We start from the raw sequence: 26,218 nt of genomic DNA, 5'->3' as shown, positions 1-26,218 counted from the left end.
CTAGAGGAGTAGAAGCTGGTCTACACCCCAATTTCTCGATCTCCTTTAACAAATCTAGAGTGTACTTCCGTTGATTTAGCACGAGGCTAGTCCCAGACCTAGCAATTTCAATGCCAAGGAAATATTTCAACTTACCAAGGTCCTTGAGATCAAACTTGATCGCCAACAGTTTCTTTAACTTAATTATTTCATCTTCATCATCACTTGTGACAATCATATAATTAACATACACCAACATAATAGTAACCTTTTGCTCATTTCTCTTCACAAAGAGTGTATGATCTCCATTCCATTGATGGTATCCACATTGTCTCATGACAAGTCTAAGTCGTTCAAACCATGCTCGAGGAGATTGCTTGAGCCCATATAAAGCTTTCCTTAGCTTGCAACATTTTCCAGGTTCCTCTGGAGGCATACACATATATACTTCCTCTTCAAGGTCCCCATTGAGAAATGCGTTCTTGACATCAAGTTGGTACATCTTCCACTCCTTCATCGCAAAGAAGATAATGACTCTGACAGTCTTCATCTTCGCAACAGGAGCAAAGGTCTCCAAATAATCAAGGAAAGTGACATCTTTGGTAACATAGGCACGACCAGTGGAAGGGTCCCGACACTTATACCCTTTTTGAGTGGGAGATTAACCTAGAAATACACCATTAATAGACCTTGGATCAAACTTTTTAATGTGAGGACTATGATAGTGAATAAAGCAAACACAATCAAAAGACTCTTGGTGGAAGAGAGAAAGGTTCACGACTTCCCGGTAACATAGAGTAAGGCATCTGCCCATTCAAAACACAACTAGGCAAACAGTTTATAAGATACGCACTGGTCAACACAGCATCCCCCCAATATCTTTTTGGAACATGACGTTAAAAAAGAAAAGCTCGAGTCATATTCAATAACTGACGATTCTTTCGTTCAGCAACTCCATTTTGAGGAGGAGTATAACTACATGAAGTCTCATGAACAATTCCATTTTTTCGAAAGAAGCTATCAACAGACTGACACATGTACTCACGAGCATTGTCAGATCGAAAGGTCTTAACAGATGCTCCATATTGAGTTTCCACATAAGCAATGAAAGTCTCTATGACAGTAGGAACTTCACTACGGTCTTTTAACAAGTAGACAATAGTGTTACGAGAACAATCATCTATAAAAGTGATAAAATACTGAAAACCATGATAGGAAGGAATCCCTGAAGGCCCCCACACATCAGAATGAATCAGGGCAAATACCTCATTAGAACGATGGCTAGACAAAGGGTATGAAGCCCTAACATGTTTGGCCAGGTGACAGACATCACAGGACACCATAGTCATATCTAACCTGGAACATAAATCAGGAAACAACTGTCTAAGAAGTCCAAAAGGCAGGTGTCCAAGGCGCTCATGCCAACGTAGAATCAATTGAAGGGAGTCCTCTCTGTTCTTCGTTGCTTGACTGACTGCCGTCATGAGAGCCTGAGCAGCACGCATAGGTAAACGATAGAGCCCGTCAGAAGTCAGACCAATCACAATCCTCTTCCCTATCACCAAGTCTTGCATAACACAGCGATCAACAGAAAAGATAAGTTTGCAATTCAACTCTTTCGTGATCTTGCTAACCGACAAGAGGTTCAAGGGAAGATGGGGAACATGTAGAGCATTGTGGACAAAGAACTTGTTCAAAAGTGGGAGACTCCCTTTCCCAGCCATAGAGATAGAGGAACCATCAACAAGAGAAACACGTTCCTTTCCTTACGAAAGCTTATACCCATGAAAGACTTTAGGATCGCCGGTCATGTGGTGAGTAGCACCACTGTCGATGATCCACTCTCCCATACAGGAATCCGCCATCACGTCGATAGAACACCCAAATTTCTCTTGCAGTGACAAAGGGCAGCCCTGGCGAAGCAGGCAGATACACTGGCAGCGCTGACTGGCACAACAACGCTGGACAGACAGTAACAAGTCGTCTGGCAGCAAGAAGCAGCGACAACAGGGCGTCTACAGTGACTCTCGGAGCACCCCAGTAGAGACGATAGAGCAGAAGGCGTCGGGTGACGATAAGGGGGACGTGCAAGCAGGCTGAGGGCAACGAGGTAGAAGGCTGACAGCCGGCGTCGGGCGAGCAACAAAGAGCTCGGCGTCGGGCAACACTGAAGGAGACAGACGATGGAGACCCCTCAGGCGACTGCAAGAAGGCAGAGGGATGCAGGGAGTCGGTCGACCAGTCAACACTGACAACTCTGGATAGAAGGGCGATGCTGGGTATAGTGGATCCCGAACAAACAGAATCGAGCAATGGACCAGGCGTCGCCACGTCGTCTCAGTGAGCAGCAACTTGGACGACGTTGGAGAAGATCAGTCGCGCTGGAAAGAAAAAAACGACAATGGCGCTGGAGCAGAATGAAGACACGCCAAACGGAAGCAGGAACCACAGGCGTCGTCAGGCAATGAAGATTCTAAGCAGCGGAGGTGTTGGCTGGAACTGCACAGCAACAAGCAGGGCAGAAACAGAGAGCCGCCTGAACAGAGAGACACCGGAACTCCAGACGGTGTCTAGTACGTCGCCGGAACTCCAACGGCGTTGAGTATGTCGCTGGAAGAGACGCCGGGACTCCAACGGTGTCGGGCGATGATCTAAGTTGTGCGATGAACAGTGTTGGCCGGCCGAACACGTGGTAAGAACCGTCAGGCAATGGGCAAAGAACAGTAATGACACGAGTCCTCCTCCCACTCGAACACAACAGAAGCAAAAAAACGAACCAGTTACGCCAAAACTTCACGACTCTGATACCATGTAGAAATAATAGACGCGCAAGAATGAAAGATCGAACACAGATGTAACGTGGAAAACCCTCAACTAGAGGGAAAAAAACCACGGGTGAGGAGGTCTGGTGCCCACTAGCCGCCAGACTCTCTCTCTCTTTGAAACTTCATTCATACTCAAGATTAGAGTATACAATGGTATAAGTATGCCTAAACCAGGACATACTGGATCAGGTCCAGACCCTAATTGGACAAAAATTTTCCGCACAAAAAGAAGTCACTAATATATAAATTGAAACACAATGAAAGTGATGCCTTTAAGCATCAAAAGCAAACCTTGTATCCTAATTAGATGGAAGCTTCGACTCTAACAAGAGGTGGGTCTCCCCCGCTCACCCATAACTTCTCACCACACCATTCTCCACATAGCTTGGTAAGGAAGCTAGGGAAAACAACTTAGGTTAAGTTGGAGACATCTTTCAACTACAATAAATGGGACCATGTGCGGCAAAAAAGTTGCAAAAATAGAATGCTTGAGCGGAACTTTTCTAAGACTTGAATAACTTTTAAGAACCATAGAGGCGGGATAAGTCATAATCGAGGTTGAAAAGTGCCTTGATCAATCTTTCTCTCTTGATTCGTATTTTCATTAAATAATTCATTGAAAGGAAAAATATGTATTAAAAAAAGGTGGGGATTTACATAAGCACGCATATGTCTCACCACTTAGTACCAACGTAACTCATGAACCATGGAGGCAAGAACTCGTTCATTCGGGCGGAGGGATAATCCTCCTGCTTACCCGAAAGATAAAACCACAGTTTGTAAGTCCTTCAGAATATCATACGGTAGTTCAAACTTCATAGAACACACACTTGACAATTAACTAGGACGTTTTATTGACCTTTTCACAAACAGCGCGAGACAAACCAGATGTCTCGCATTCAAATAAACAAGAAACCAGCAAAATAAACTTTTCATACTCATCACAGATTCCCTTCAAAGACAAACAGGATGAAACTTTTTATAATAAATGTAGGAAAAATGTCTGTTCACTTTGATATTCTTAAACAGCAGAGAATTAACAGCAACAAAGGAGAAAAGGATCGTTATTCGTTGAAAACTTAGATCAGGACTCTTACTATGCGACCTCGTGCGGGATCTGAACTATCGAAGATAATCTCGGCTGTTTTTGGTGGATGTCATGCACTTCGCTTGTCAGCGAAGTCATCGGGCTCATTGTCATCGTCTCTGTCATTCCCTTCCAATGGCTCACCATCATCATCCTCATCAGAGCTTGCACGTGAAACATTGTCGCCATCCTCGTCCACATTCTGGCTACCGTAGCTTCCTCCAGCTGAGCCACCATAAGCCCAAACTATCAATTCCACCAAAGCTGCTGCTGCCACTAGAATAATTGTCAGGAGCGCCACCACCACCTCCAGCCACACCAACCTCACCATAGCTGCCAGCACCACTGCTGCCAGGCCCGCCACTGCCCCCATAACCACCTCCACTATACCCACCACCTCCACCACCATAGCTACCTCCACCTCCACCATAACGACTGCCACCACCATAGTTACCACCACCACCACCATAGTTACCACCATCTCCACCATATCCTCCACCTCCATATCCACCACCACCATAGCCACTGCCCCCACGACCTCCATAGCCACCCCCCACCACGGAATCCTCCCGTCCTTTCCATTGCATAGTTTACATGGATCATCCGCCCATGAAGATCTTGCAAGAAGTGCAAGAACAATCAGAATTACCAGAAAGATGGAGACGCATGACAAGGGGAATGGCCATTTAATCTTTAAAGAAAAAAAAAAGAACAAAACAAAAAAACCAAAACAAAACGTTGCATAGATGGAGGATGCCAACTTAGGCCACAATAATAGCGAGGCAGCCTACAACCTCTAAGAAATGGTGGAAGGTTCAAACCCATGAGCGACCACTGCTGCATAAGCCACTTGGAGCAGCAGAAGCCACGTGAATACCCGCTAGAGAGGAACAATTTTGCTCAACCCAAAGTTCTGGTCTCCACATGTAAAATCAGAAAAACACCAACTCTTCGAACAAGAATAACTACAAAAACTCCATTTAGGATTATATGTACAAAGCCCTCCAAAAACTCCATTTTTCTTCGGTTTTAGAAGGCCCCAACGATAGGGTCCGGAATGGATGATACAGTTCATTAGGCTCATCACAATCACCCAAAAAGCATTTCTTCCATAAAAATAATTAAAGAAGAAGGATGCAGAAAATGAACCTTCCCATCCATGCTACTGATAGCAGATGCAGCTTCCTCGTTCGATGTAAAGCTTACAAAGCCAAAACCACGAGATCTACCAGTTTCTCGATCCAGCATAACCCTAGCTGGAAGCAATAAAATCAAAAAATGAGGAGCTAAAGAAAACCTAAAGTTCAACAGACAAGACCAAAATATCTTTGCCAATCTGAGCTTTTCTGACGGAGGGCCCAAAACCTTTCAAAGATGTTCTGAAGGGCATTGTTAAGAGAACTAGACTTTTTTGACCTAAAGAGAATCACCACCAAGTGTCAAGGGTGGGGACACATGCGCAAATAAAGTCTTGCTCTGACTTAATACAATAAGATGCACAAGAAAAAGGAGCAACCCTCCAAAGCACAACAACAATCAACGCTCAGAAAAAAGTAAGGACAAAGTTCACAAGAGCTTACATATAGTTGGGCAAAAAGCATACGCCATTTCAGAATTTTCTAGTGGGATGCTTCTAACAGAATTATATTTATCAGGAAAGTCTTGGGAAAAATGATGGACCTTTTATCAACTAAAAATCATGGGTATGTCCTTAGTTCCTTTAGCAAGGAGTCACTGCAAAATGCTTGATATAAAATGCCTTTCACAGCTTTTAAACATACATTGATAAAGCAAAGAAGGTCCAATCATTAAAAGGCCTATTACTCCTTCCCTGCTCCCGTGCAATTAAAATGGTCAGACCAATGTTATCACTGCCGTATCGTATCGTGTATCGGTCGGGCTGACCTATACGCTGTATCGTAACGTAGCGTAAATGTATCGTAACGTATCGTAAAATTAATTTTTTAATTTGTAAAAAATATTAAAAATTTATAAAAAATAGAAAAAAATCAGAAAAAATCTAAAAAAATCCAAAAAAACTAGTAAAAATCAGAAAAATTCAAGAAAAATGTATTTAAAGTAAAGGAACATTCATCATTCATGTATATGAACTATGAAGTATGAGGTATGCATATGAACAAGACATTCCAAAATAAGAAATCAAACATTCAAAAAACAAAATAACATACTAAACAACCTAAGAGTATTCAATTACATCACAATTCATAAGTTCAGAAGTCAAAACTCAGAACATATTGACATAGTTTTCAAAACTCAAAACAAAAAGCATCGTCAATCGTCATTTGCATCATCATCTTCATTCTTCATCATCATCTTCATTTTCTTCAATAACTTCTTCTTCTATCCCCTCTGTTGCAAATGGAATGTCACCAACATTCCATTGCTCCGACCCAACCTCTCCTTCTTCAACAATCTCTGCTGCTCCTTCAACATTCAAAAAATCAAGATCGTCCTCATCAAGTATTGCAGCTGGTTCTTCTTCAACCCAAGAATCTAATATATCAAAATGGTCAATGAAGATAGGATCATATTGATTGTGATGCTTCCTCGTAGATGTTGTTTCTAGTTGCCTAACAAGAGAAAAAATTAACAAATTGTTAGAGATTAAAATATATATCAGAATTTGATATTCTTGTATAACAAAACAAATGTTTACCTTTGTCTCAACTTCATATTATAACGAACATAAACAAGGTCATTCAACCTTTTATGTTCCAGCCTATTCCTCTTCTTACTATGGATGTGCTGAAATACACTCCAATTTCTTTCACATCCAGTTGCACTACATGTTTGACTGAGGATTCTAATTGCAAGCTTCCTTAATTCTGGGCAATCAGGCCCAAACCTTTCCCACCACAAATCTAATAACAGATGGAAAGTAAAAATGTTGTCAGCAATAAATATATGAGAAGGTAGAATAAAAGTTAAACAACAAAAACTAAAAGTATAAAGTTTCTTTTTCTAATACCTGGACGCATAGTTGTCCTGCATCGAACTGCTGTGTCTCTCGCCATGGTACCAGAAGCCGTATCATATTTGTTGATCGACATATGGATAGCGTCTTGTTCTTTACTGTCACTTACTAACACATCAATGCAATCCAACATGCCATACTCGACCTCTCTGTCCTTCTTAAAAGTGGGAAGATATCTAATAGCAGGATTTAGGTAGTAGGCTGCTGCATGAAGTGAGCAATGAAGTTGTCCAGACCACCTTTCATCTATAATCTTCCATATAGGCATGTACAACTTCTTTTTTCCCTTCATATTATCTCTAATGGCCTCCTTGGCTCTATCCATAGACTCGTATAAATATCCAATAGAAGGTCTATCTTCACTATCAACTAATCTGAGGACTTTCACTAGAGGTACACAAATCTTCAATAAGTGCACACATGATTCCCAAAAGTCAACATCGAAGATGGTATCCACAACTGTCGTAGCCTTTCTTTTATAGGCATGTGGATATGCAGCCCAATCATCACTTGAAAACATCTGCCTGAGAGAAGTTCTTTGCTTGACTATACCCTGCACAGTCAAAACATTTGTAGCAAACCGTGTTTGTGCAGGTCGAATCAATTCAGCCCCATTTGTGAATTTCCTCATCAAATTCAAGACATAAGCATGATTGTAAATAAACTTCGTGATTTCTTGGCATCTGTGAACTGTCAACTTCATATCATCCCTTTCACCAAGATCCTGAAGCATAAGATTTACACAGTGAGCAGCACATGGACTCCAATAAAATGTCCCATATCGTGCTGCTAACATTTCACCTGCAGCTTTATAATTTGCTGCATTATCAGTGATAAATTGTACGACATTTTCAGGCCCAACTTCTTCTATAACTTTATCAAAAATCCCAAACAACACATCAGCAGTCTTAGGAGTATCAGACAAATCAACAGATTTTAAGAACATAGTACCAAGAGGGCAATATACAAGGAAGTTTACCAATGTTCTGTTCTTGATGTCTGTCCACCCATCTGCCATTACACTGCATCCTGTAGCTTTCCAGCTCAATTTTAGTTCATCACAATATGTCTTCACATCTCTAACTATATTGTTGAGAATTTTACCTCGCAATTTATGAAAAGAGGGCATTTTATACCCTCGCCCTACACTAGCAATCGCATCTGCTATAGGCTGATAATGATAAGAGTTTGCTGCATTGAAGGGAATGGATGCATCATAGAACCACCTTCCTATGGTTTCATCTGCTGCTTCAATAATATCCTTTGATTGCATGGCTATACGAATCTCAGGCTGAGCACCAGCAGCAGTATAATTGGGAAAAAAATTCTTGATCGAACCAGACATATTGCTCGACTTCATAGTAGGTACTCTACCACCACCAGTACGACCCTGACTTCTGCCACGTCCTCGTGAAACTGAACTTACACTTGCACCTCTTCTTTTTCTGGTTGCAGAAGAACCACCACCATGCATGATGCCTTTCCCTTTAGTTGTTTTCAAACTGACACCAACATCTTCTTGTTCAAGTTGAACATCTTCACCTTCACTTTCTTCTCCTTCATGTGGGTCCCCATATCCTTCCTCCGCATCTTCCATGTCCTTTTCAATCCTACTTGCTTTCACTGCATCAAGAAGTTGCTGACACTGGTGCTTTACATACGCTGGCAATGGGATCTCTTGGGAGCCATTGCAAGCAGCCACATCGCTGTGTGTACCAGCTATATGGTGTTTAAAGCGAGAAATCCCTCCTGATATGATTTGCTTACAATAATTGCACTTAACTCTTAATCTATTTTTGGGATTCACCCTTGTACACCACTGCCATGCAGGATCCGACATTATATCTTTACAAAACAAGTAAAAACATACAAATAAATGTAGGAAATAAGAGAAATGAACGATTCAACGGCAAAAATGAGTTATTTCTTACCTTCTTGGTGTTAAAAACCAAAAAACCCTCTTTCTCCAAGCTTCCCACCGTCCCAAGACTCCCCACAACGAGGAATGAAGCTTCTTCACCGGCAAATCTTGATGCAATGGAGAAAATCTCTCCCTCCCACGTCTCTGGCAGCGTTGAGAAACAAGAAGAGAGAGAGAGAGGAGCGTCGGTTTGAGAATAAGAAGCAAAAAAGGGGCCCGACGGCCCCTTTTTTAATTTTACTCCCGTATCGTGCGATACGCCCACCGTATCGCACGATACGTGCGATACGCGTACGATACATACGCGTATCATATTGATTAGGTGTACCGTATCGAAAATGATGATATGGACGATACGTATCGTACGATACGCGTCCGTATCGTACGATACGGATAACATTGGGTCAGACAGCTGCATTACGCTTTCCCATTTCAAGATTTTGCCTATTGTAATATTTGATCATTAACGCCATGAATCATTGTGATCACAAGTTGAGAGAACTTCTTTCAAGGGTGTTTTGGATGAAATGATAAACAGTAACACTTTTATATCATGACAAACTAGATTGATAATCATTTAACAATCTTGTGTTTTTTTTTTGTTGCAATTGTTAATCCGGCAAAAGCACACAAGCATACCCCAAACAAAAATTCATTCCTGGCGGGCCATAGAGGCACTAAAAAAGTAATTTTACCATGGTGTGAAAAATAGAAAAAGATTAAAACAAAAATGAAATGGAAAATCTGTCATATGGAGAATTGGAGATGGCAATATGCCTGCCACAGATGCAGATGCAGGTGCTGCTTGTGAGCAACGGAGACTACCTGCATTGATACTATACTCAGTTACACGTAAGATGTAACCCTCTTCTACAAGTAAAAATTTTACAATTTTTTTTGTAAACTTTTACGTGCATGCCTGCACAGATGAGTGTGTGTGTGTGTGTGCTCTTTGGGACTGGTTTTTCCACATCCTTTATTTGGCAGCATTTTTTTTAAAAAATATTTATGCAGATGCAATATGAATGTCAAAAAAGAACATCAAAATCAACATAAAAGTAGCATTTCTTGGACATGTAAGATGAGTTTGGAAGCCAAATTCAGACCATTAATTTTAAATCTTATAAATATTCTTTTATTTTTAATATATACTCATAATCCTATGAATGTAAAGATCACATCCATAACATAGATCATAAAGAAAATGAACCCCCCCTCCCCAGGTTCCACTAATCCTGCAGTAGGAAGAATGGTTGTGAAGATGAAAAAAAATGGAGATGAGAGAAAAAAAGCAGGTGAAAAAGAGAGAGAAAGAAAGGAGGGCTCAAAAACAGTCCTAGTCAAACCCATTCCTCCTACGTGTTAGTGTCTGTGTATTGTGTATATATATATATATATATATATCTTAGGAAATGTTCCCACACCAGCACCAGCACCCACATTTTGTTTGGAAATGCTCCCACACTCATGTGATAACAGAAAATAGAGAAGCATATCCTCTTCCTTCTAAACAGACCCAAATTACCCTTAGGCTAGATTCAATTAGTAAGACAATAGTTCAGATTAAGGGTCACATGTCCAACCAATCTGAGTCCAACTAGTAACACTTTCTAAAAAAAATAAGAATCCAAAAAATTATTCAGTTTCAGTTTTGGTTTTCAAAAAAGTCACTTCGACACTTGCCATCTTGTGTCCTGTATACCCATGTCTAATGTCAATATGTAGGTTTTTATCCAACTTCAAGGTGGGACCAATATCAGACCCATAAATAGCTGATCTCTGGCAGATGCGATTTTGGATATTTGATTATACAATAAAAGGATTACTACAAAAAAAAACAGATTATATACTACAGTAAAAGTATAAAACAGATTATGTAAGCTAAAACAGGTTACCAGTTTCACAGCAAACAGATTAAAATGAAATACACAAAAAATCAAACCCCTGCCGAAACATCCTCGATGGTCAAATCACACTGTAACCCCACATAAAAGGAGCAAAAATCTATCTTCACGAACATCAAAACCAAGAAAATATTATTTTCATAAACCCAATCACAATATATAAGTTTTCGGCTCAGATTCGATGCCATCCCTAAACCGAATTTCATCCCCACAAGAAAGTCTGTTAAGACAAGTCTACTTCGAAGCACCACTCAAACGATTCCAAAAGATTCCCGTCGACAGAAACAATAAAATTTTCATGACAACAAGAACAAAGAAGAGGAGTAAGAGGAGGAGGAGAGCATTTAGCCATCTAGGATTCGGAGCTGATTACCTCCATTAACGAGACGCTCGAGCGAAGCCATTTTGGCGAAGCGTTTGCTTCGAGTCGCTTTCTTTTCCTTAGATTCTCGGGGCTTCGCTAACTTCATGCAGAGCTTCAGTTGTCCACTCAATGGATCATGGGGCAGGCAAAGCTGCTCAGCAGCAGCTGAAGTAGGAGGAGGCCGGAGCATGAGCAGCAGGAGGAGGCGGAGGTCATCTTCTGCCAGAGGCCTAACCCTGTCCCACCATATTTTCGAAAACCCTTCAACAACAATATTTTTTATCCTGCCTTTGATGGGCAAGGGAAATTTTTTTAATCACTTGGAGCTGATTTCTCAAGGAAGGAAGGAACAGTAGTTGTGCCATTAACTTCAAGGAAACAGTGATACTCTCCTAATTAAGCCGTGCCCAAAAACTGAAGTCAAACGTGAGCACCAGACGTCTCACCAGGGAGGTGGTCTGCAGGTCGAATCCCCTTCTTTTTAGTATAAAGTTATATCTGAATGAAAAAAGCCCTTTCTAGTAATATTGGGTTCATGAAAATCAAATGAAATGAAATATTTTGCAAATACAGTTTGCGTATGTTCATTGGTTGATTACAATTTTCAAACCCACTACGTTGTATTGACAGATTAAAAAAACTGAGAAAGCATGATTGAATAAGGGGGCGTTTGAGAAATAAATTTCTAGAAAAGTTTGATTAAAAAGAAATATGTTTCTGGTTAAGATGAAGAAGGAAGGAAGAGGGGTGATCATGTTTCTGGTTAAGATGAAGGACAAAAGAAGGGTGATCGGTGAATTGTCGCAAAACTTTCTCTCTCCCCTCACCGGCTAAGCTGTGAAGGGGTTGCTGCTCTCTCAATTTGCCGCCATCATAGGTGAGAGCTCTCTCCCTCTTTCTCAAGATTGAGTGCCGCCGGCTCTTCTCTCTACCCATCCGGCAGCCCTTGCCCCTCTTTCTTTCTCTGTCACTGCCATGTGTGTGCTGCAAACGGGGCCCAAACGTTCAGCAGTGAGCTCTAGTTATCCGTCGGGAAGCTTTGGTCATCCACGGGTGAGCTTTTACTTCATCGCTCTTTCCTCTTTCCTTTCCTTTTGTCCTCTTCCCCTTCTTCCCCTCTTCTCCTTCCCTCCTCGCCGTGCCCTCCTCCCCTTCTTCCCCTCTTCCCCTCTTCTCCTTCCCTCCTCGCCGTGCCCTCCTCCCCTTCTGCCCTTCTTCCCCTCTTCTCCTTCCCTCCTCGCCGTGCCCTCCTCCCCTTCCCTCCTCGCCGTGCCCTCTTCCCCTCTTCTCCTTCCCTCCTAGCCGTGCCCTCTTCCCCTCTTCTCCTTCCCTCCTTCCCTTCTTCCTCCTTCCTTCCTCCTCCCTTCTTCTCCTTCCATTCTTCCCTTCTTCTTCCTCCCTTCTTCTTCCTTCCCTTCCCTTCCTCCTCCCTTCTTCCTTCCCTTCCCTTCCTCCTCCCTTCTTCCTTCCCTTCCTTCCTTCCTCCAACGATAAAAAAAAATTTCCAGAAAAATTTTTTCACCCCTCTGGCTGGAAAAAAATTTTGTTTCCACCTCCAACGGTAAAAAAAAAAATCTCCCCGTTTGATGAAATCCGGTTTCTGGAAATTTTTTTCGGTTTCTCCTCTGCTACAGGAGATTTCCAGCGTATATGTGCTCAAATTATATTAATCTTTTTAAAAGGAGTACCAGTTGAACTTTCAGTTCCAAGACAGTGAGATGCGGCCATCTTAGATGCGACCTAAAATATGTGCCTTTTCTTCCTAAGAAGCTAGACACTAGTTTCATCATTAATTTGCACTTTGAGAAGATGCACCAGTATTGTTATAAAATTCCACCTCAATCCACCGATTGGGATCGAATTGATGCCAAAGCATCAGTTCATTGGTTGATATACAAGAGTCCCACATGTCACGCACACACGGTTAATATTATTATTTACTTTTAAAAGTTGCCAAGTTTTTTTTCTTAATTATCTACTTTTGCATGTTCAGATATGTCAATCTAGCTACCAATTCAGTAAATGGTATGTCCCATGCTGGTCGATAACGCTGGTTACTGGACTGAGCTGATGGGTACCAGGTACCCAGTTGAGCCCGAGTCCGGCCTGGCCTGACAATCTGACAGTCAGGGCCCGGTATGCATGACAATGTTTTTTTATTAAAAAAAAAACTAAATACAGTTGAAAAAGTAAACTGTAAAAGTTTTAACTTATTTTGGTGCACATCTTGCTTTTTTATTCACGCCCAGCTTGCTAATAGTCAATTAGATTGGGCTTCAAAAATATGATCCCGCTCGAGACCTGATAAGCCTGTAAGAATCTATAATAAAATGAAAGAATTAATGCATGGCATTTTACGGTAAAATCTGTTCATAAATTTGACCGTAATTAGATAAAATCACTTGTCTATCTTCAGTATTAATTATAAATACCAACAGACAGGTTTATAATTTATTTTTCTATTTCTGTTCTCATGAATCAATGGTGTTGTTTATTTTACTTTTGTTTTCTCTTTTCCAAATACATCCATGAGTTACAAGCCAATTAGCAAATTCATCCCCTGCTACTAGTTATATATACATGCTCAAATGCGTCTGCAAATTAATTTACTCAAGTGTCTGAAATTCGTTATTGAGGTTAAAATTTTCAGTTAATTCGAATCAACCTTTTTTCTTCTCACGAAGTCAACAAAAAGAAATACAAAATTTTTTCATAATCACATATAAGACCCCACATGGCCGTAGGATGTCAAACAAAGCGAAACCCACTCATTCTTGTATTGATTTAGACAAACAAGAGATGAAGATATCAAGAACCCAAGACCCAAAGCCCCTGTAGATCTTCCCCCTCCCCCTCAATTCGGACTCGTAGCAAATCAAATTTAAAGCGTTTATTCTAAGGAAAAAAAAAGAAACATCTGATCCTTTTTTTTATTCCTTGATTGGTTATACCATAGGTTGTCATCTTTATTTCTGGTTTGCTTGCTTTGTTCTTGTTTAGTTCTGCCCCATGCTCAACTTCTCCTCATTTTCGGCGCTTAGACCCAGGTAGAGGCCAGATATAGCCTCGGTATTCATGTTTGAATCTAGGTTTGTTTGCTGGCCTAACTGGAATCCTCATGGCTTTCTGCCTAGACCAGCTGCCTCCCGAGAAGCGCTAGCTGAGATCAGCCTTTGGCTGAACCAGCACGGTTCCTCTAGGGTGCCTTCGGGTTCAACCGTGATCTAAGGTTAGAACAGGTCCAGCTTATGTTGAGCCCAGCTCCCTCTAGCTCTCAGTTGGACAGGCCTGCCTCAACCTATTCATGAGCCAATCCCAGCCCAAGACCGGTCTAAGGACTAGGTCTAGGTCTGAGCACAGGCCACAAACTCCTCTTGGTCTGCCTGAGCGCTGGCCAGGCACTAAGGTCTTTTCGGGAGCCAGCCGCGGGAAGCCCCTTCCCTCTCTCCTTCCTCGGCTACAGCCTAGTTGCTGGCCGAACCCCCAACCTCTAGACCTAGCTTGACTCGGTCTAGCCTACCTCAGCTGCTGGCCAAACTTCCCTCTAGAGTGGTAGGAGCATCCAAAGTGGACCAGTTTGAGGCTTAAGGCCTGGGGACCCACCTGCTACCCTAGATCACTTGGCTGCGAAGCCCGACTATTCTCGAGCCCGGTCGCAGTGCCTTCTAGGCCAAGACGGGAAGCTCCTTCTTTTCCTTTCTCTTCTCCTTTTTCTCTACATCCCTCTCTCTCGATGGATTGCCCGAGCACCACACCCTACCACAACACGGTGAGTGTTCCTATTTGTATGTGAGACGTATTGACAGCGGGATTGCTTGGGTATTACTTTTCTCTCATTTCCTTTCCGGACGGGAATATAGTATCTCTGCACCATCGAGAGTGCTGCCATGTGCGAGAGATCCGACTCATTTTATTAAATTTCATATTGGGTCTTGGTCCTGTTTAACAAGAAATAGTGTAAAGGATACCAAACAGGTTCAGACGATGTAAGTAGAGCACTACCTCACAAAGTTATAGCACCTGGAAAAATCTTATTTTGTAATATCATTCATTACTAGTAGATAGCAGTAGTATCTTCATGGGCTTTCCATGTGCATGATGAAGCCCGGCAACTTAGCAACTCAAGAAAGCATTCAATGACAAAGAAAATAACCTACAAGAGACAATTCATGCTTCTTTCCGCTGCTGTCTACGGCATGGCCAAGGTCCACTGTTTTAGGCTCTGCCTGAGTTGCTAAAACAGGGGCATTCCTGTTTTGATGGTTCCGTCGATTCAAACGTCCACTAAGCAGGGATGTGCTTAGTCAAGGTGGAGAAGTCGCCTAAACCTGTTGCTTCCTGTGCCATGCCTGCTCTTCCCGGTGAGTTCGACTTTTCTGATATCACTTTTTATTTTTCCACCAATTTTTTTAATATACAAACTCACATTTCCGCAGTCGGGTGGCATGTTTCCCCTTGCTCGCAGCATGGCGGATGTCCCATGCCTAATTCCTCCATCAGCAGAACATGAACTTTAAGAGCAACAGCTTGAACAACCTATGCTTCAAATAAGAAGACCAACGAGGAGGGGAATCAAGCATCTCTCAAATGTGTCAACAACTTATCAGGGGAACGACGAAAATGATAAAAGATTTCTTGCAATCCGTTTTGAGAAGGAAAAAGAAAAGCTTGTCTTTGTGAAGAAATAGCAATTTCAGAATTATTTGAGGTGAATCAATGTTACCTCCTCAAGGGCAGAAATTGCATCAGGTGCACAGTCAAGTTGGTGACCACCATGATTCGAAACAATTATTCCATCTACTCCAACATCAATAATAGCTTTCCCAGCTGCAGGAATTGGAGTGCCAATCTTTTGCTGCTGATGGATATCAGCAACATAAAACAGGTTACCTCATTTTTACTTGCCAAGCAAAGCTTCGCTGAGAATCTTGAAAAAAAAAGCCAAGAAAAAGAACCAAATTAAGCCAAATACCCAATAGAAAGCAAAGGAAAAGACAAATTAATGTGTTGATTCTTTGTTCTTCAGAGGTTGAGCATCCTGCTCAGTTTTCCCTAGCAATTGTGAGACGCATAATTAGTAACTTAATGTGTTAAAAAGGAAAGAGCAAAGACAATATTCACCGGTATAGACATACAACGGTGAAGCTTGTCACCTATAGTTAATTAAATGTATTGCGGTGATTAGGTTCCCCACTGTATCCCTTTCAATGTTACCGGTGATTTCATCACCGGTGGAGGCATTCCGACAAAGAAAGCCATCGCTATAGACTTACAACGGCGAAGAAATCACCCTGTTGCTTTGTATATCAGTCATTACTGTCACCGCTATAGCCATGGACGATTCACTACAAAATATTCTGTAAATTTTAGCCAACAGGTGCGCTTGACATGTGACTCATCCAAGGGGTGATGACATCCAAGGTATCGATCCCCTCCCATTTTATTAAATTGAAAATGCCGTCAAGGCGTTTTAAGCATGTCCGATGATTGAAACAAGCAGCAATTCACGTATGTTATCCATTACCTCTTCTCTGATGCCAATTTCACCTTGATCTAGAGCTAGCAACCGCCTTTAAGACAAGTGATGATTGTGAATGAGCTTCAATCCTGAGACCTTTGTCGTTTGCATCATCCGTCAGTTAAGGGTAACATCCACAATCGTTGAATGGGCATCAAAGGAAATGGAATGCTTGCAACTGGGCATTCAAAAAATAAATGGCTTGCCTCCACTACGTGAGAATGAGTTTTGGGCAATGTAGAGTGTGAAGAATGCTGTTGGGTAGCCGTCCCTCATCCAAGAAGCAGGCACACCTTTGACTTTAACAATATTAACACATTATGCCAAATTTTATTTCGCCTCCCACAAGATTCTATCGCTATTAGTAGAAACGAGAGTGTGGGGAGTGGGGGGCGGCGCTGATGGTCTTAACAGGCCAAAGATACTTTTTGTAAGAGTCCTCACTCCCTAGAACATCCTTGACGTAGAGCCACAAGCGATTGTTGCTCACTTCTGGAGTGTCACCAACGATACGAGAATAAGACCATCTTCGATTCTAACAACTTGAAATGAGGGAATGGAAATACTTTGTTTGCTATTTTCGCTAACTCTCCCATCTACAGCAGATTGCATAAGGTTTTCCCCCACAATGAAGGCAAGGAGAGTCTCTCTTTGATCACCAATAACAAACAGCTCCTGCTCAATTCAAGTAAGAAAACAAACAAACAATTCGCCTTCAAAAATGAATTTTGCAAAATGAATTTTGTAGTGAAATATGTCTTGCAAACATTTCTATCGAGAATTGGTGGCAAGAATTAAAATATCCATAACATGGACCCAATAATTCAGATATCCATCATATTTCGACCTCCTTCTAGAAAGCTTTGGGCTTCCGGTCAACTGTCTCAATATGACTCGACTAATGTTAGCAATCTCAACACTTTCTTTTCTTTAAATTTATTTTGGGTGCTTTTATTTATTTATTTTTTTTGTCACGTTGACTCAAAAACATTTAGCTTCTTAATAGTTTCATATCTAACATCCTTGGTAAATTTTAATTGCCACAAATACTAGTTTTTCATGCTATTTTAGTAGTATTTGAATTGAATGCTCCTCCAACTACTACGACAAAAATAGCATGAAAGTATGATATTTTGCAGCCATTAAACTTTACCAAAGATGTTAAGAAACAAAACTATTAAGAAGCTAAATGTTTTTGAGTCGTGGATACTTTCACACATTCACACATTTCTATGTCAAGCAAATATTTAGAAATAAGAAACATTGAGTTACACACCAACCCATATCCACTGCCATGAGTGACCTCACATATTAAGTTTGTACTATATCAGTCACATATTAAGTTTGCAGCATTTCATAGAATGATAATTGTATAGGACAGCTACGAGCCAATCACGGATCGAGACTACTCACTGTGGTTTGGCTAAGTTTTGAAAGATATGATTGATGTGATAAGTGATGTGAATGTTGTAATGTTTTGTATGCATTGCCTTGGGCATAATACAAATGAATGAAATTGAAGGGTAGTTGTACCCGTATTGCTATGACGGCTAGTTAAGAATGTTAATTATATATGTAGCCCTCATGTGGAGGCATTTGGAGGTATGAGTGCACTTGTGGAGTGAACCAACTTCATGAACTAGCTGGTCATCTTGTGATTGTGTTTTCATAATGTTAAATAAGAAATAATAAGAGATGAGATGCCAGTGGGTTGTGGCAATGTGTTTGGAAAACGTCCCGCTTTCGCCACTGGTCTTGCCTGTTCGGAGCGCAGGCGGTGCAAGGCCCCAGGGTACTGTTGTGCTTGGAGCGTTGGGCTACCGCCTTCCCAACCTGGGTGTCCTAGGGAAGGCTGAGTATCTCTCCTTGGAATTCACACATCCATGGATGAGTGCTCTACCGCTGCAGCGTAAATTGATCCATATCGATTTGGGCCACCATGAGGGTTGTCTCCCGGCTGTAGGCCGCCCGCAGTGTGCACGTGCCTGTGTTTTGTATCCACAGGAACTGTCGATTCACTAAAGTTAATGTAGATGATAAAAATGAGAATGATATGTTATACATAGTTGTATGTGATTTGTGATTAGTTCATATCTGAGCCCTTACCTTAGAGGTTTAGGGATTTTTTTGGATTGTTACCATACTGCGAAGGCTAAGCCTTCAGATGTTTTTTTTTTTCAGGTTTTCGTGGATCCGAGGCAGCAGGTTGATAAGGTGGCTTCACTCACATCTTTCTGGGGAGGTTTTGGGTGAACTGTAGTGCCCGGCGCGTCTTGTTTTGGTTTTATTGATACATTGTTTTTGTTAGGCATCAATGTTGTGATTTTGGGGTATTTTTGTCATGTGTACAGATGAACTGAAATTATTATATAATGGAAAGTTTGTTCCATGGTTTTGAATTGTTTGGCTCATCTCATTTTGAATTATTGTGTCGTCGCACCTCAATGTCTTATGTTAAGAAAAAAAAATTCTTTTGAGGGTCGAAAGGGTTGGGGTGTGACACAGAAACTTTGTAATAAGCACAGTAGCATCACCCATTGACAGAAATGCAAAGCCATAGAAGTAAACTTCTCTAAAACTCCAGAAGAATGTGACCGTAATATCAGCAAGCATTTATTAATTTGACATTAAAAAAAATGATGACAGACCTATAGAATCAAGAGGTTGAATCGTTACAGCCAAAGAGCTCATGATTTAATCTCTATAGTAAGGAATCTCATTCAGTTATGAAGCCTCACCATTCAAGAATATCTACTGAAGAACTTAAAAACCACCTCAGACTAGAAAAACATATAGCCTCATTTTTCCATTCTTTTTTAAACATATCCTAGACCACACAGTTTTTTAATAATCAAATTTTAACCATATTTTACTAATGTTTCAATCCTTCCTGGAAAAGTCATCAACTTGCACGTAGGAGAGAACTCTCCAAAGCACCTTTAACATGTTAACAGCGATTAGTATAAGAACATAATCTTAACCATTCATAGATATTGATCACACGTGCCATTTGCTACTTGCAGGACATATTTGATTGCTTCCTTAATGAAATCTAAACAAACTGAAGGATATATAAAGTAAAGAAAAACAAATATGTATTGCAGGAGTAAAAAGTTAAGGGTCATCACTGGGGTAGTGTGTTGACAATAGGGTGTACTCACAACATAAATCATAAGTTAGCATGGCATGCAGCAATGCTAAAGGAGATATGTTGCATCTGCAGATGCATGCAAACATGCTGAGCATGCACACAAAAGACAAGGTTTTTTCCTTGTTCTGTATCATTCTGTAAACCACCAAAAACAATCTACTGTTGTCCCATCCCCCCTGGGCCCCTAACACCACTTCTCCTCCAACGTTATAGATGAAAAAGAAAGAAAATGGTGCACAGAGCTAAGTTGACAAGATGTAGATCTACATGTATCTATTTTGAAGTAAATCGTTATAAGCAAGAAAAGGTTCAAGATGAAGCAGCAATGAAGAAGAGTTCTTTCAGATGCTCAATAAGGCGGTTCTCTAGTGTGTGAGCGATACATAGCATAAAAACAATAAGATTGAATTCGAAGTCACTGTTTAGTAAACCAATTTTAAAATCAAGATTCCAATGAAACCGTTTTTTCATGCAACCAGTGAGCAGGGTTGATGAGTTGCTGCATCATCTCGGCTAATTTTCAGCTACTACCCAAAAGGACCACCAAAGGACGAAAAAGTCGCAACAAAAGCACCAAAAAAACCAGACCTTCGATGCGTTTCCGCTAAGTTGACAATGGGGTTACTGAGCTTACATCAAATGTAACTGAGAAAAATCAAACAGAAATTGTGCAAATGGAAGAGGAAAATCAAGAAAATGTACAACAGACTTTGGCAAAAACATGGATTTGAGATCGCCCACATCAGGCGAGACTTTGCTGTTGTAACCAGGAGAATGGACGAAAGGCTGGATGAGTTCAAAGGAATGTTGTGCTCGTTTCTGCACTACTCACAAATTAACACACAAGGCTACCAAGCGTTACCTGCTGCAAACGAAGCCAGGCACGTCCTGAGGGAAGCGGTTCCAGCCGAAGCCTTGTTGCCGGTGGATGTAGCAGACCCAACGCAAAAAATCTCTGCTGGAGCTCCCCTGCTTTCGTTCCTAGGAGGAGGAGATCAAGCTGCGCCCTCCTCCTGTCGTCAAGCAGGAACGTCATCCTTCGTGGGTCTACCCACCAGAGAGAAGATGAAGACACAATGTCCTACGATGGGCGCGCTGCCGACATTGGGTCCGCCCGGCGCACAGGGAGAAGTGACTTTGTCGGTCGGTGGTGGAATAAGGAACGTTGCCGACTGCTCAGCGTTTTCAGAGGGGCAAAATCTGGGGCGCCACCGTCCGACCGGCCGCCGCCCGTCGCCCGTCGCCCCACCTCCCACTACAGAACGTGGCCCGAGGGAGAGCCGCCCACCACCGCCGACCGCTCAACTTCTTTCGAGCGGCTCGACGGGTCGAGCCGGTCTGTCATGAGACCAGTTCACCCACCATCAAGATGTGACCTCGATTCGAATCCATACCACCCGACTCATGGGTATATGGGTCCGAATCCGGGCCCAAGTTACATGAATACCCCTTTTCAACCCGGTTTAGATCCGTTAATGTCCCCAAATCTGATCCAGACCTATAATTCTAGCCTTGAACCTGCACCAAGACCCAACCAAGACCATACTCGGACCCGGAACCCTCCCATTTTGTTTCCTAGACCAGATCAAAACCAGATCCATTTTCTTACGGATTCTGGATCGAGTTCAAATCTAGCCTTCTATCCACAAAACTCGATCCATAATCCAACCCAAACCACTCTGGGTCCGACGAATGGTTTAGGAGCAAACCCGATCCAAGCCCAGTCCAACCCAAACCTTTATCCAAACCCCTATCCAAATCCGTCCACAAACCCATACCCAAATCCACATGTGAATCATTTTCAGGCCCCATATCCATTCCCAAATGCATACCCATATCCCTATCCGACTGTCCATGTGACCCAGGCCCCAGATCCAGTTTGATTTTATGCAGGTGCAGTCACGGAGCCGCCCCTACCGCATGCTCCACCACAGAGGTGTCAGCGGATGGGTCCCCTTCCAGTTTTGGCGTGCGCATCCAACAGGACTAGTTGACCATCGACACAGGTGTACCGCTGATTGTCCAAATCGCCCCACCAGATATGGGGTGAGGTTGGACCTTCCGGAGTTTGTTGGGCAATTCGACGCACAAGAGTACTTTGACTGGGCATATGCAGTCCAGTTTTTCTTCGACTACCACCAGGTGGAGGAGCATCACAGAGTGCCACTTGCTGCGACTAGACTGCGTGGGCTTGCATAGACAAGGTGGTTTGAGCTTCAGAGATCGTATGAGCGACGTGGTCAGCGACCCCTACAGGCTTGGGCCGAGATGCAGAGGCTGATGTAGGCCAAGTTTGTACCTTCGGACCATGTTGAGAGGGCCTACAAGGAGTACCTCAATCTTCGTCAGGGCTCTAGAACTGTAGTGGATTACACGGTAGAGTTTCATCGACTGTCACTGCGCATCCAGAGGCAATTGCAAAAGTCCATCATCACTGATCGAGATCCACGTTTTACCTCTAGGTTTTGGGGGTAATTGCAAAAGGCATTGGGTACCAAGCTTAAGCTGAGCACAACGTTCCACCCCCAAACTGATGGGAAATCTGAGAAGACCATTCAAACCTTAGAGAGTATGTTGCGTGCATGTGTCTTAGAGTGGAAAGGAGAATATGACAAACATGTGAAATTGACAGAATTTGCGTATAATAACAATTACCATTCTAGTATTGGGATGACACCTTTTGAGGCTTTGTATGGAAGGCCGTGCAGATCGCCAGCTTTTTGGACCGATTTGGGCGATGACAAGATTGAAAACCCTTTAGTATTACATCACTACACCGATCAAGTGCAATTGATAAGGAAAAAGTTGTTGACTGCTCAGAGTAGACAGAGAAGCTATGCCGACATTCGACGTAGAGAGTTGGCTTTTGAGGTTGGTGGTCATGTGTTCTTGAAGATTTCACCTACTAAAGGTGTTTTTCGATTTGGTGTTAAGGGAAAGTTGAGTCCAAGGTTCGTTGGACCGTTTGAGATCTAAGAGAAGATTGGAGAGGTGGTGTACAGGTTGGCACTACCACCCAACTTGAGTCATGTACATGATGTTTTCCATGCTTCCATACTTCGAAAGTACATACCAGATCCTACGCATGTGATTGACTTTCAAGGTATTCAAGTGCAAGATGATTTGACAATGAAAGAAAAACCTATTAGAATAGTAGATCAAAGAGAGTAAGTGCTTCGCACGAAAAGGATTTCTTGAGTGAAAGTGGAATGACAACACCATGGGCTGAAGGAAAGCACGTGGGAACTCGAGGAGGATATACGGAAGAAGTACCCACTTTTATTTTTGCATTGAGGTATGATCTAAATTTCGAGGACGAAATTTCATTTAAGGAGGGTAGGATGTAACGCTCGTTTCATGTTTCAGGTGGGGTTGGAGTGGGTCCAGAGCCGGACCCGATCTCCACGCGCAAGAGGGTCCCGATGTCGCCCTCTCCTCCCTCGTCTTTCCCACTTCTCCCTCGTTTCCCCTCTTCGACTCTCCCTGAGCTACGACCGCAACGCAGAGAAGAAGAAGGCGGAGGTTTGAGCAGCGGCGACGGTGGTGACAGCGGTGGCTGCGGCGGCGCTTGGGTAAACACTCTCTCTCGTGCTCTTCTCCGCCACTCCCATGCTCCCTTGCCCTCTCTGCCACACGTTCTCTCTTTCTCTCTCTCGCCACTCTCTTTTCTCTTTCCGCTAGCTCCCTCTCACACGGTCCCTTTCCTCACTCACTTTCACCCTCACGTTTTCTTCTCCTTTCTCATGCCCCTCACCCTCTCTGCCGTTTTCCCATTTCTGTTCGAACCCTCTCTCTGTCTGTCTCCCTCTGTCAGCGCCTCTCCCTGCCCACACGCTCCCTACTTGAGCTTTCTCTCCCCATTTTCTGATTGTTTTTCCCATTTTCCCAACCGAGCAATCTTCCTCACTGATTTTATCATTGTTTGATAGGATTCCAGTTTGGGGGACGTGTTCTTTTCCTCATAACAGCGACTAGAAGGTGTTAGTGGTGGTGACAGCGATCAATTTTGGGCTTTGGCACTTGATCGAACGCTTGAGGCGGCTGCCAAGAACATTGCAGCAGTTTGGACACTAAATTTGGGGTGGGCAAGGCTAAATGAAACCTAAATTGTCGAATATTTTTTGTTAGAGCATGTATAATTATTGTTTGAGCTTGCTAGAATTAAAAATTGATGTTTTAGAAGGCATGCTAGAGATGTTATTATTTTGGGGAAGTTTATGCCCATTTTGAGACGGACGAGGATCTATGTGTATAAGTGTTTTTCTAGCATGGTGTGTTGATCTTTGAAGCAATAGGGAAGCATGGTAGAGATTGTGATGTTGTGGTGAAGGTTTAGAACTGTTTTAGCAAGCTTGGGAAGTATGCTTCTATTGATGTACATATGCGTTGTATGTTGAGAATCTTAATGGTGGGGAAGACGCCTCAACTATGAAAAACAAGTGAGAATCACACATGTGATAAGTCGAATATAAGTTTGAGTTCTAATCATTGGTGGCAACCTCGAGGGGTGGGAAAAGACCCTTTTTGGAGGGCTTCGTGGGTCGACACCCATTTGAGGCGAAGACATGCCTCGATGATGGTATTTTCAGATTTGTATCGATTGTAAGCGAAACGAGTAGAGAACTTACCATTTGGTTATATTTGCAGGTACACCGGGCACGTCAAGTAGGCCTTGAGCAATGTGGGTCGTAGTTTGAGGTGTTTAGTGGGCGCGCGATAGGTATGGCGGCATTCCAAGCAAATCCCTGCATGGGCAATTGTGTGAATGTGTGTTCCTATGATCATGGGACCCTAGGATTGTGATGTGATTGATGGATTGTTTTGTGAATGAATGTGTGTATGCGTGCAAATTGTTTGATATATGATATAATTTGTTTTGAAAGGCTATGAGAAGCATGTTTTGAAAATGTTACGCATTTGCATGTGCATGTTAGAATTGCTAACTGTTTAGGACAGATGAGGTGGGGTATCGAGTCGAGTATCTCCTCGACCACAATTATGCATTAGAAAGTATCCTAGAATGATAATTGTCTAGGACAGATACGAGCCAAGCAAGGATCGAGACTACTCTCTATGGTTTGGCTAAGTTTTGAAAGGTGTGACTGATGTCTGCGATTGTGAATGATTTGTCATGTGACAAGTTCTGTTTTGGAAAGCTATTAGAAGCTTGTTTTGAAAACTATTACGCATTTGCATGTGCATCCTAGAATTGATAACTGTTTAGGACAGATGAGGTGGGGTATCGAGTCGAGTGTCTCCTCGACCCCGATTGTGCATTAGAAAGCATCATAGAATGATAATTGCATAGGACAGCTACGAGCCATCACGGATTGAGACTACTCTCCGGGATTTGGTCAAGTTTTGAAAGATCTGATTGATGTGTTTGATAAGATGTGAATGTTGTGATTTGTTGTATATGTATTGGTGTGGGCAATAATGCAATTGATTGAAACTTGAGGGTAGTTGTACCTGTATTGTATGACAGCAAGTTATGACTATTAATGTTATGTGTAGACCTCGTGTGAAGGCAATAGGAGGTGTGGGTGCACTCATGAAGTGTACCAACCTCATGAGCTAGCCTATCATTTTGTGATTGTGCTATTATAATGATAATAATGAAAGAATAAGAGGTGAGAAGCCAGTGGGATGTGGCTATGTATTTGGGAGACGTCCCGCTTTCGCTACTGGTCTCGCCTGTTTAGAGCGCAGGCGGTGCAAGGCCCCAGGGTACTGTTGTGTGTTGTGCTTGGAGCGTTGGGCTACCGCCTTCCCAACTTGGGTGTCCTAGGGAAGGCTGAGTATCTCTCCGTGAAATTCACACACCCATGGATGGGTGCTCTACTGCTGCAGCGGATGAATGGATCCATACCATTATGGGCCACCACGGGGGTTGTCTCTCGGCTATGGGCTGCCCATGGTGTGCACGTACCTGTGTTTGCACCCACAGGAACTGTCAATTCACTAAAGCTAATGAAAATGAAAGTATGTGAATGAAATGTGTGTAAACGAATGTATGTGATTGATGGACATGTGAATGCTATGATTGAAATGAAATGTTTAAGCATGCCTTGCATGTAATTGAGATTGTGTTACTGTGACCCTTGAGTGGTCTTTTCATGTTGTGGTCTATGTTGAGGGTTTTCTTGGTAAATGATGTGCCTATGCCCTGACACGACATGACGATAGATTGTTTGTATGATTGTTCTCAGACTTGAGCCCTACTTAAGAGGGTTTGGGATTTTCCTGGCCTGTTGCCATACTGCGAAGGCTAAACCTCCAGTTATTTCTTTTTCAGGTTTTGGCAGACCCAAGGCAGTAGGTTGATCAGATGGCTTCACTCACATCCTACTGAGGAGGTTTTGAGTCTTTGGTAGTGCCGGCACGTCATGGTTTGGTCTTTTTGATGTCTTATTTCTGTTAGGCATCAAAGTTATAGTTTGGGGCATTTTTGTCATGCACATAGATGTGAATTTG

General features: G+C 42.4%; 1 protein-coding gene across 2 annotated transcripts; it reads right to left on the bottom strand.

Annotated features, from left to right (window-relative positions):
* Positions 1-5,933: 5,933 nt before the first annotated feature.
* LOC116266454 (uncharacterized) lies at positions 5,934-12,689 on the bottom strand. Of its 2 annotated transcripts, XM_050080904.1 has the most exons (5): positions 11,085-12,689; positions 8,818-8,951; positions 6,881-8,731; positions 6,569-6,773; positions 5,934-6,482 (listed from the first exon to the last, which is right to left on the bottom strand). In XM_050080904.1, exons 3-5 carry the CDS (start codon positions 8,724-8,726, stop codon positions 6,209-6,211), a joined length of 2,325 nt encoding a protein of 774 aa, XP_049936861.1. In that variant the 5' UTR covers positions 8,727-8,731; positions 8,818-8,951; positions 11,085-12,689; the 3' UTR covers positions 5,934-6,208. The 2 variants fall into 2 exon arrangements, with proteins under 2 accessions (XP_049936861.1, XP_049936860.1); XM_050080903.1 differs by having other exon boundaries at positions 6,881-8,951.
* Positions 12,690-26,218: the final 13,529 nt, after the last annotated feature.

This window comes from Nymphaea colorata, chromosome 12 (assembly GCF_008831285.2).
Source record: "Nymphaea colorata isolate Beijing-Zhang1983 chromosome 12, ASM883128v2, whole genome shotgun sequence".
NCBI lineage: Eukaryota > Viridiplantae > Streptophyta > Magnoliopsida > Nymphaeales > Nymphaeaceae > Nymphaea > Nymphaea colorata.
Note: the sequence above shows the minus strand (reverse complement) of the source record. Positions and strands in the feature narration are given on the sequence as shown.

Bases quoted from the DNA above. Each gene is read 5' to 3' on its own strand.
- LOC116266454 (XM_050080903.1), bottom strand. From the start codon at position 8,726: ATGTCGGATCCTGCATGGCAGTGGTGTACAAGGGTGAATCCCAAAAAT. The intron at 6,774-6,880 runs GTATTAGAAAAA...ATCTGTTATTAG, and splicing joins CAGGACAACTATGCGTCCAG to ATTTGTGGTGGGAAAGGTTT. The intron at 6,483-6,568 runs GTAAACATTTGT...TTCTCTTGTTAG, and splicing joins AATATGAAGTTGAGACAAAG to GCAACTAGAAACAACATCTA.